The sequence below is a fragment of the Gobius niger genome (genome assembly GCF_951799975.1).
Source record: "Gobius niger genome assembly, chromosome: 12".
In the NCBI taxonomy this organism is placed as follows: Eukaryota; Metazoa; Chordata; class Actinopteri; order Gobiiformes; family Gobiidae; genus Gobius; species Gobius niger.
In genome coordinates this window covers 22,110,036-22,120,981 of record NC_136863.1, presented here as the reverse complement: position 1 = coordinate 22,120,981, position 10,946 = coordinate 22,110,036, and the positions used below count along the sequence as shown (strand labels likewise).

Genomic DNA, 10,946 nt, shown 5'->3' with positions numbered 1-10,946 from the left:
ATAAAGGCCGAAGATGGCACTTTGTTGGGATTAGCTGACCTCAGTGTCGTCGGTTTCAACAATATACTGAATGTTTCTCTCCATCCTCTTTCACACTGAATTGGCAAGTCATTCAGAATCACTGGTCATAAAAAAAAAATGTTACATCTGCATGTTGTTCATGATAAACCTATGTGTTCTAAGAAAAAGACAAATGGTGCGTGGTATTGCAGTTAAGCCATTGTCAGTAAAAAGTCCATAACGCAACACTGGTGACTCAATTTCACTCTTTCATTCATATTTTCCCTCACTTCTGCTCCTGCAGCAATGATACAACGGTGTTTAACAACTTCAACCACAGTTAGGAACCCTGACACGGAAACATGGAGATTTTGTCGCCTAATAACAACAGCCTGGGAGTTTATTGCTCTTTAACTGCTATCATTCTCAACCATCTGGAGGGGTCTAGTCTATCTGAGAAGCCCAGTGTCTTCTTCAGGGGATGAAGGAAGTTAATGCAATATTCACACTAGCTCTAACCCCCCAAAGAGAGCTTTGTGACAGCTGCACACATCCTTTGGGCTTTCTTCACAGGAAGTTCATGTCATGGTTGTTAGTAGGCCTATATTATCCTGTATTTGAGTGGGGACTGGTGTGGCATAGAATAGAGCACCGCTTTCTCTGTATAAATTCTTCACTTAAATTATAATAACCCTCTCTAATATAAGCGGGGCATTTATCAGCAATACCCCTAATTTTTGTCAATAGGCGCCATCATTTTCTTTCTCTTGTTTGCAACTGTTTGTTTTTGATAATTTGTAATACCAAGTGATTTTGGTTTAACTTCACGTTTGTCCTTGTAAATCTGTTGCCGGCTCCCCCCTGCTCCTCTCTCACCTTGCTCCTGGGCGCCTAGCCTGGTCTACGTCCAGCCTACAACGCAGTCCAAGTCCTGCGGTGTGTAGCCCCGGGAGGTGCACATTTTGAATTTGGTTCCTGCATCTGTCGGAGAGGCTGACTGGAGTGGAGCTGAGGAGCTTTATCTCACAGAGCTCAGGCCAACTGCTGTGAGGTCCCTCCCTCCAGAAACTGGCTCCGGCTCTGGCAGCAGATAACAGCAGCTAAGCTCCGCCGCGAGGACTCTGACAACGTAGAAACAAAGTGTATTTCTTTGTACATGAAAAAAGGCTTTACAAAACAATACATTCATCTTTATACTTGTCAGGGAAAATTTAGGAAAGCCTTTATAATGAAGGGATTACAAGGCTGCAGTAGTTAAGTGATTTCAGGGCCTATTACAGGAAACCTTGGTTGTTTTGATGCAGTTTATGATATAATTTATGAACAAATGCATTTTGTCGTAACCTTTTTGCAGTTTGTGTGGCAGGAAACTTTCATGCAATACTTTTAATTTACAATAACAAGCCTGCTACTTCATGACAGCACACATGAAGCAAAATCTTAAATATAATTGTGTTAACCTCTTACCCCACCTAAACAGAGCGCATTTTGTCCTGTTAGGCAATACCTAAATCTAGAAGCTTCTTGATTGGATAGTTTACAGCCTCATTTGAAAGCTAAGACCTACAGAACTGATCTAAACGGATCTTTTTCCTTGCATTTTTGCTACGTCCCTTTTATGACGTTATTTTTCATTGCTTTTTTGTCATTTTTTTGGTCACATTTTTGTTGTATATTCCTAATTTCTTTCACCTTTTTGTCATTTTTTTGTCACATTTTTGTTGTATTTTCATCACATTTTTGTTGTATTTTCGTCACATTTTTGTTGCATTTTCATCCATTTTTTTTGCTTTTTTTGTCATTTTTTTGTCACATTTTTGTTGCATTTTCATCCATTTTTTTTTGCTTTTTTGTCATTTTTTTGTCACATTTTTGTTGTATTTTCATCATATTTTTGTTGCATTTTCATCAATTTTTGTTGCTTTTTTGTCATTTTTTTTGTCACGTTTTTGTTGTATTTTCGTCACATTTTTGTTGTATTTTCATCCTTTTTTTTTGCTTTTTTGTCATTTTTTCATCACATTCTCATCACATTTTTGTCACTTTTTTTAAAATCACATTTGCATCACTTTTTCATCACATTTTTGTTGCGCTTCGGTCCTTTGTTTTCTTCTAGCTTTTGTCACCATTTTGACTTTTTCATTTTCAAGAAGCTTTTAGATTCAGGTAAAGCAAAGTAAAGAAAATATGCTCCATTCAGGTGGGGTTAACAGGTTACCACAACCATATTTAAGATTTTACTAAAGATTGTAACCAGCTTTCTTTAGTTTGACCATTTTTGAGATGTTTACAGACAGGAAGTGACATAGATGAAGGCAAACAATTTCTAAACTGTTGCCTTGCCAACCATGTTAAGTCAAATAGTCAAACTTTTCTGCCTAAAATCTCTTCATTGAAATTGCTGCTTCACTGAAATAAAATGATAATGAAGCAACTGATGTCATCCTTGTAAATAAGCCATATTTTACCTTTACTTTTATTTAATTTTCTCCAAGAGAGGGACCCTGGCCAAGGAGCACGACAAAATAACCTAAAAACAAACATGTCTCTTGCTACCCAACCATATCACAGTCTTTATCTTAGGTGAGGTCTGCATCTCGTCTCGCGGAGCCCGTAATTGAAGTCGTTTAGTCTGTGTCACGAGTCACGACCCACTGCACGCATCACGGCGCAGACGCACGAGCAGACAGGGCCGTTTAGCTGTCGCTTTAAGACCCATTTCCCCCCATTGTCAAACAGTCGTGAACAGGAAGAGGGAAACGAGAGAGAGGGAGAGAGAGAGAGAGAGGGGGGGGGGAGTGTATTTATACCCACGATGCCTTTCAATAACACAGGCTTTACGTGGAGGGGAATGAGCACTGGCAACACTCTGCCAGGCGGACGATGTAGTTTAGCCCCGGGTCGTGCGTCTTCAGGCGGCTTCATGAGTGGGTGACTCGAGGGTGTCACTATTCGGTCTGCCGCCCCAGGAAACGATGACAGTGCCCTCCATCAGCACTGAGCTCTTACACATCTGGTCTCGCAGCCATTTCGATTGACTGGCCGGAGCCGGTGTTCTGAGTGCGCGTATCGCTGTGCGTCTGCGGCTGCAAGTGTACGAAAGAGAGAGAGAGAGAGAGAGCGGGGAACAGGTGCAATCCACTTCCAGACACCTCAACCGTCTTCGCGGGCTCATTAGGCTGCGATTTTATCTAGGCTGCATCTAGATCGACGTCAGGTGCACAGATGTCGTCCACCATAGAGAGGAAGACTCTGGAAGCCAATGAGTAAGTAGCCTTTATTGACCTTCTCCTTGTTTACTGCTGTGTTTGGTTCAATAAGGCATCCAAGGACACATGACTGTAGACAATGGCTGCTTCCAGTATGTTTAAATGCATGTATGGCTGCCCAGCTTTTAGATTTTGAATCAATGATGAAAGGGCATTTTGGGTTAAGTTGTTGCTTTCACATTAGTCTTGTGTTTCAAAGTAAATAAGATAAGATGGGACTCTACACAGCCGAGGTGTTGTTCCATGTGCTTGTACTGGAATAACATTACCCTGTGCTTTTGCAGCATATTTTGTCCTGCTCTTTGTAAAGTACAGTCACAGCTGAGCCATGAAAGGCGCCAGTCCCTCGTTACTTCTATAACACTCATGCCTCACTGTCCATTTCCCTTTCCTCTTTCCTGTGCACCAAGAGATGACCCTGCAGTGCTGATCCTTTAAGTACGCCTAACACTACAGGCTTGCTCTATAAAAAAAAAGCGAATTATTAGAGATTGTATGTAGAAAGATGTTTGTTTTTGTGTTTGAAAAAAAAAAAACACACACCAACTTATAATGGAAATTTTGCAGGGCCTGTTGTTCTGCCTTTAGTGCCAAATATTGTCTGAAAATGTACAGTTATCTTTGCTTTTCACGGTAGTCCTACATAAGGTGTTTTATGCTCACGCATGCCACTTTGGGCTTGAATTTTACACTTACAAGAAGATGAACCTTTGCGGTACTTCTATGTGTTCCTAATATATACAAAATAAAATACATTGAGGGAGGATCAGCAGTACACTGTATAGGACTTGATTTCTCGACGTAAACATAGTCAATGTTTCCTTTCAAACCATGGGCAGTATATTTACCTTGTGTTTTTCCATTTAGGGAGCCAGTGGACGAGGTCCTGCAGATGCCCCCCTCCCTGCTGACCTGTGGGGGGTGCCAGCAGAGCATTGGGGACCGGTTCTTCCTGAAGGCCATAGAGCAGTATTGGCACGAGGACTGCCTCAGCTGTGACCTTTGTGGCTGCCGGCTCGGGGAAGTGGGCCGACGACTTTACTACAAACTGGGAAGAAAACTCTGCCGGAGAGATTACCTCAGGTTTGTACAATGAATGGCCATTGCCAATGCTTATGAGTACAGTGAAACAGCATTCAGTAAGTTAAGTATGAGTTGTTGTGTAGCATATAGGTTTAGGATTACCTTTGGAAAGGTTATTGCCAAACCTTTATATGGAGATTTATAGGGTGTGCGTTCTACAATTGAAATTGAAAGCTGATACTAAAATCCCCCCCCTCCTGGAACCGCCACCTTAGCGTGGTGGAGGGGTTTGAGATGGATGGATGGATGGATGGATGGATGGATGCTGAAATCAGAATCACTAAAGTTGTCTCTTTAATTTTGTCCTGCAGACTCTTTGGTCAGGACGGCCTGTGTGCTTCCTGTGAAAAGAGGATCCGAGCGTTTGAGATGACCATGAGAGTGCGGGACAAAGTGTACCACCTGGAGTGTTTCAAATGCGCCGCCTGCCAAAAGCACTTCTGCGTGGGCGACCGATACCTGCTCATCAACTCGGACATTGTGTGTGAACAGGACATCTTTGAATGGACTAAACTCAACGGAAACGGCCTGGTATAGGACGTCCTGCCCACTGTCACCACAGCCCAGTCCCACAGGTTTTAAGTGGGACACAAAAACAGTTCAAATCTTATACAGGCGATTTGTGAAGGGGAACAAGGGCAGCCACAGCTCAACGCCGCTCTCTGCTGGAGACCCATAAGAAGTGCACCAGCGTTTCCAGTAGGATTTATAAGACTTATCCTAACTCCAATGCAAAAATAGATTAATGCAATAACATTTTATATGTGTTTTGAAAAAATTGTTATGGAAAAAGAAAAAAAAGTGAATATGCAAGAACTGTGTTGTAGATTTTGAACCAACGTGGATCAATGGCAATTTAATATGAATATATTAATGGAAAAGTATTTTTAAATCTTGACTGGAATGGACTTTTGTATCCAAAGTACTATCTTCCTGGTTGGACTGAGTGTGCCCTCTAGTGCCAAGAAAACAGCAGTAGCTTTGCTTGTTGCTACAGGATGTGTACAGTATAGGATAAGCTACATACGCACACACACAAATAAATGACAGTTTGTTTTAAACTGGTAAGTGCTTCCTTTTGGGTATAAAATAAAGATGTAAAGATGAATTGTTTTGTTCCGTGTTTTGGTAGCTTGAATACTACAGCTTAAGCTTACAAAATACATCTGATGAGTAGCATTTAATGTTGCCTATACCCTATTAAGATGTCAGTTAATTTCCCTTTTCATAGTCACATAATGTCTTACTCATTTATAACCACAAGAGGTCACAGAAAATCCTGACTACAAGCGAATCTTGTTGTCACAAAAGATTTGCTAAACCATACCAGACCTGTTGGCTGTAGTTAATGCCGTCATGATGGCGTGCTCTGTGGCTCACTGTGTTCAAAGCTGCTGTCTGTCTGTAAGCTCTCCTCGTGTGTATTTATCTGTCAGCTCTGTCTGAGATGGCCATAAGGCGTGCTCCTGCTGAGCTGACCACAGCCTCCTGCCATCCCCAGTTTTCTTTACCGCCATAACTGCACTAAGTGAATTTGTCTATCAGGGGGTCTGACGTGTGAGGGCAGGAATGAGAGTCTGACCACAGTGACCACATTGACTCATAATGTGTGAGACTCTTTAAAACACATAGACACAGGAGCCTGATGTGAGTTCATTCACTGGATAGTAAGATTAAATGATTGGTATAGGGTCAACTTTGTTCCGCATTTGATGCCACTGGAGGAGCACAGTGCACTGTAGGAGCCCCTTGTGCTTTCTGAGCCAATTCTGGTCAGAAGTACCTATAGTTTTTGAAGCGGGGTCAATATAATTTCTGTTTTTCGAGATGTGAGAAATCCATCGATCTCTTTTAGCTGTTCATTAAGATGAGAATATATTACAAATGGGCAAACTTGAGAGATTCTTTTGGAAAATTTAATGAGGAGTTATTAATGTGGAGGAGCCAAGGACACTTATAGTTGGGTCATCTATGCCAATTCCGTGACCGTGAAGAGCGGAGGTTCGTTTCACTGTGGATTTGTCATCTATGAAGGGTGAAAGAACAGATTAGCCCCCATGTCCCTCTCAAAAAGGCGGGCAAAGGTTTTTAGAGCCCTAAACCCAAAATGGCCACCATCAACAATTTTAGAAATGATCTTAACCATGGTTTTGCCTATAATGACATGCAATAAGTGCATTCTGCAACTTCTTGGATTGAAAAATCCATCTTTGATGTCAGATTTATGATTTGACCTATTTTTTGTCCTTTAAATCCAAAATGATCAATTACCAAAACTATTTAAGCAATCACAAAATGTTGTCTTTTACTAACACCTAGGGTTACTTACAGATACTTTATCAATATGCCCTTTATTTGACTGTTAAAGACAGCCAGGCATCCTTAAGTCGTTTACATTAAATGACATGAATAGTTTGGGGGTTTGGAATTTTTTTCCAAATAGTATTTAATGCTTGATCTAATATTCTTAAACCTATGTATAACAAAATATAACATTTTATTTACTGGTTGTTTTAAGAGATTTGATCACTGTGTGTATTTTTGTGGAGTATGTTTTTTTATTTATACATTTATTATATATTTATTATATATTTTTTGTTTGTAATTAAGTAATTAAATTAAAAATAAATAAATAAAATGAAGTAGCACTTTTTTTTAGCAACATTTCAACATTAAGTTATTCTTTGAAGTTTCTCATTGTTTAAATTAGCTTTTTGGAATATAGGCTTTATGTTTCTATGTTTCTTTTAAAATCTTTAAAACGTGTTCTACAAATTAACGGTGGCCTGATATCATAGATTGAACATGTGTTTCTTTGGCATGTCCTGCATATTATTACTCACTTAAAACTAAAATAAATCTGATTAAGACACTTTACACAGGATTATTTATTTTGTTACACTTGTTTTTAGTTTATAGCCTTTGGTTTGATATTCCATTCCATGTCTGACAGCTCCTTCTGCACCGACAGCATCAGACACTCACACTACAGTTAGCTAACAGTCTGAACAGAATCATAGTAGTCCATTTTTCTTAACCAATTAACAGTGTCCCACTTTACCCATATTCTCCCTACTCTTTGGTCCACTTTCTCATTATCTTCTATTAATATCAACAATTCATTCGGTTTCTATCCTTGACTCTTCATCAGCGCTCTTCTCCAATTACATCTGTCGTCTCTATTAGCAAACGTGCCAAAGAAAAACATGCTTCATTCACTCGTGCTAGTTTGGCATAACAATGATTGCAGTGGTTCAGCTGTCATTGTTAATCAGGGGAAGCATTTGTTATGGATGTGTAGTGATCCGTAAACTGTAACGTTTCATAAAAGTCCATGTTGAGTCCAAAGAGGAATCTATGTGTTCAGTTCAGTTATGCCATAGTAATGCATATATATTTCTCTGCTTTAGACATGGTTTACATCCAGTTTAGCCATAATTGAATCCAAATGAAATCAATTTTGGACCCGGTTTTGATCTTGATCCAGATCTGGTGGAATAATAATAATAATAATTTATGGGGTGGTACTTGGTGTGGAAAAAAAATGGACAGACCATTTCTCCACTGCATTTTTTTGTTTTTAGTTCTTTGTACTCTCATAAGCAGTCATGTTTATTTTTGTACTGGCTGACCCTGTGCTGCTGGACCTGTGTCCTGCTCATCTTGGTGACGTACGTCTGTGTCCGGGTTGGTCTTTCAGCTTTTATGAGTTTATCTAAAAGGACTTGTGTTCCCCTCTGGAGACACTTGTTTGTCTCCTGCAAGTTCACGATAATTTTCACGCTTTCATTAAGATTGTCCGACAGTTCCTTCACCTGTTCACAGAGAGCGTGCGTTTCCTCCCTACATTTTTCTGGCTCCTCTCCAGCTCTGTCACATGCCGCCTTTATTTCTACTTTCTAGGTTTCGGTTTAGGTATATTAAAACATTGACATAGCATGAAAGAACAAAATGTTTAACCTGTAATGTGTGCATTACAACAGAATAAAAACAGCAACAGCGTTAAAACAACGTTAATGCTCGTGGGATAAAAGACATTTCTTGTTTTCTCCTCTTGGAGCTGCTTTAAAATCATGTCAGTTTTTGTTTTTAGGTGGAGCTGCTCTTGAAGACTCTGTGGATTTCTCCAGCTCCGTCTGGGTTTCCATGACCTCTGCTTCCAAGCATGAGATGGTCCCTGATGTTTGCATTTTATATTTCAAGATCTCGTCAGTCTTAAGTGATTGGTTTGTGTCCTCCAAGACACTGAATTGTTTGTCTTTATCCTGGAGAGATAGAAGTATCCTCTCAAAAATAAGATTAAATGTTTCTACAGTGTGAAGTTTGTCCCTAATACTCTCCTGCGTGTTGTCATCACATTTTCTCACTTTATTTTGGAGCTGCGGTGTTTTGTCGTCCAGTTGTTTTTGAAGCAATTGCATTTTCTGTTCATGTCCCTGCTCCATCTGTTCTTTCTGGATGCGCTGCTTCTCCAATTGTCCTTCCAGGCCTTTAATCTTAATCAGAAGAAGAATCAGAAGATTAGTGTTTACCACTTTGAGCTGGCCATGGTTGAACTTTAGTGCATCGATAACCATCTCAGCGCTCTCTTTCTGATCATCCATCTTTTGCTGCAGATGAGGAATTTTGGCGTCCCGCTCACAAATGGAGACTTGAAGTCTCAGATTCTCCTCCTGTAGACTCTGGTTTTGGCCGTGGAGAGCTTCGATCTCTGCTCTGCTGGCCCTCAGGCTCTCGTTTTTTATGTCCATAGTCTTCTGCAGATGTTCTGAGCGCAGGGTTTTGTTGTGGAGAGCCATCTCCAATGAGATTTTTGGCTGTCGCTCCATCTGCCTCTGGTCTTGTCAAGTGAGATTCATATGTTTTGTTGAGTTCAGAGCTAGCCATAGCTTCTGAACTAGTGCTGCATCAGAAGAAGGCTTCTTCTTGAAGAGTTTCATGTTTAAAGTCGTAAACTGTGAGATAAATGCTGCTAACCATTCAAAGATCTGGTTAAGTGTGATGGAAATGTGTTATTGACTTTGACTCACAAAGTTCCTTGTGATGTGATGAGGAACTCTACGGACGTTGCCATGATAATCCAGTGGAACATCTACAAGGGGAGTGGCCCCGCAGAGGGGGAAGGAAACTCATGGGAATCAGTACATTGGTTTAGAAATATTCGATCAAGCATTCAATTCTATTAGGAAATAAGTTCCAAACCCTCAAACTATTCATGTGTAGAATTGAATGTAAATGATTTTAAGGATGCCTGGCTGTCTTTAACAGTCAAATAAAGGGCATAAAGTATCTGTAAGTAAAAGGTTCTTCAAACCAAAGGTGTTAGTCAAAGCCTACATTTTTTGATTGTTTGAATAGTGGTGGTAATTGATCATTTTTCAATATGACTGACAGCTGCCATTTTGGATTTGAGGATACAAAAAATAGGTCAAATCATGAATCTGACATCAAAAATGGATTTCTCAATGAACAAGTTGCAGAGTGAACATGGCCTACTGTATATCATTATAGGCAAAACCATGGTAAAGATCATTTCTACTATTGTTGATGGTGGCCATTTTGGATTTAGGGCTCCAGAAAAGGTTGCCTGCATTTTTGAGAGGAGCATGGGGGCTAATCTGTTCATTCGCCCTCCATGGATGACAAATCCATAGAGAAACGAACCTCCACGATCACGGAATTGGCATAGATGACCCAACTATTAGGTGGTCTCAACTTGGCTGAGGATTAGTTCACAATGTTTACACTCAATGAATTTTATAGCCTGCTGTATCTGCTATATTAAACAGACTTGCACATGAGAGTTGTCCCAGTCCATCTCTCAACAAACCCCCCCCGCAGAGCTTCCAGTCTTGCCAAGATGCCTGCCTGTCTTCCATTGGGCCGCTTTCCTTCTCCTGGTTTGCCCCGGAGGCTGAGCTTTACCAGAGCACCACAACGGCCCCAGCACGACTCAATAAAGCCCTGTGCGCCTTGTGTCATCCCGAGCAGCTGCGCACAAGGCCGGGAGTGTAGTGGAGCAGTGTGGTGTTTGTGTGCCGAAGGGAGGTCTGTTTCATCTCCAGTGTGCCCATGCCACTGCGATCCTGTCCGGGTAACGCTAAAAACAACCAGCTGCGCTCATGGAAACTGAGAGAACTTTCTGAAGGGAGAAAATGCGGTTTACAGCTTGTTTTTGTCAAGATGCCCATTGCCACTAAAACAACCCGGCTCACACGCATCTCCCCTCGCTGTGGTGTCGGGTATCACCAGCAGATGGCGCATGTGGTCCAGGGTATATGAGACTGGAAGTGCAATCCCATTCACAGTGGCCAATGTAAGTGGGGGAATTAGTTTCAGGGGAAGCAACACAGGTATTCATGGGTTCCTTTCAAAATAATCTCTGAAGCATAAAAGAAAAACAAAAGCTGAATCTTGTTGCCTATAACCAATATAGGCAAATCGCATTATATATCATTCATCATTATTCTCTTCTAGACTTTAATCTGCCTTTGTCCTTCTTGACAGTATCCTTTTCCATGCGGCTTTGGACTGGCACAGCCTAAACCTAATGTCCCCTATCTTCACTACATCAAAAAGGTGCACCTTAAAAAG

At 40.8% G+C, this 10,946-nt stretch overlaps 1 protein-coding gene across 1 annotated transcript; it reads left to right on the top strand.

Moving 5' to 3' along the window:
* Nucleotides 1-3,052: 3,052 nt before the first annotated feature.
* On the top strand, nucleotides 3,053-6,059 carry lmo2 (LIM domain only 2 (rhombotin-like 1)). Its single transcript, XM_079567217.1, has 3 exons — nucleotides 3,053-3,266; nucleotides 4,137-4,352; nucleotides 4,664-6,059. The coding sequence occupies exons 1-3, from the start codon at nucleotides 3,226-3,228 to the stop codon at nucleotides 4,887-4,889; spliced, it is 483 nt and encodes a 160-aa protein (XP_079423343.1). The 5' UTR covers nucleotides 3,053-3,225; the 3' UTR covers nucleotides 4,890-6,059.
* The last annotated feature ends 4,887 nt before the right edge of the window (nucleotides 6,060-10,946 follow it).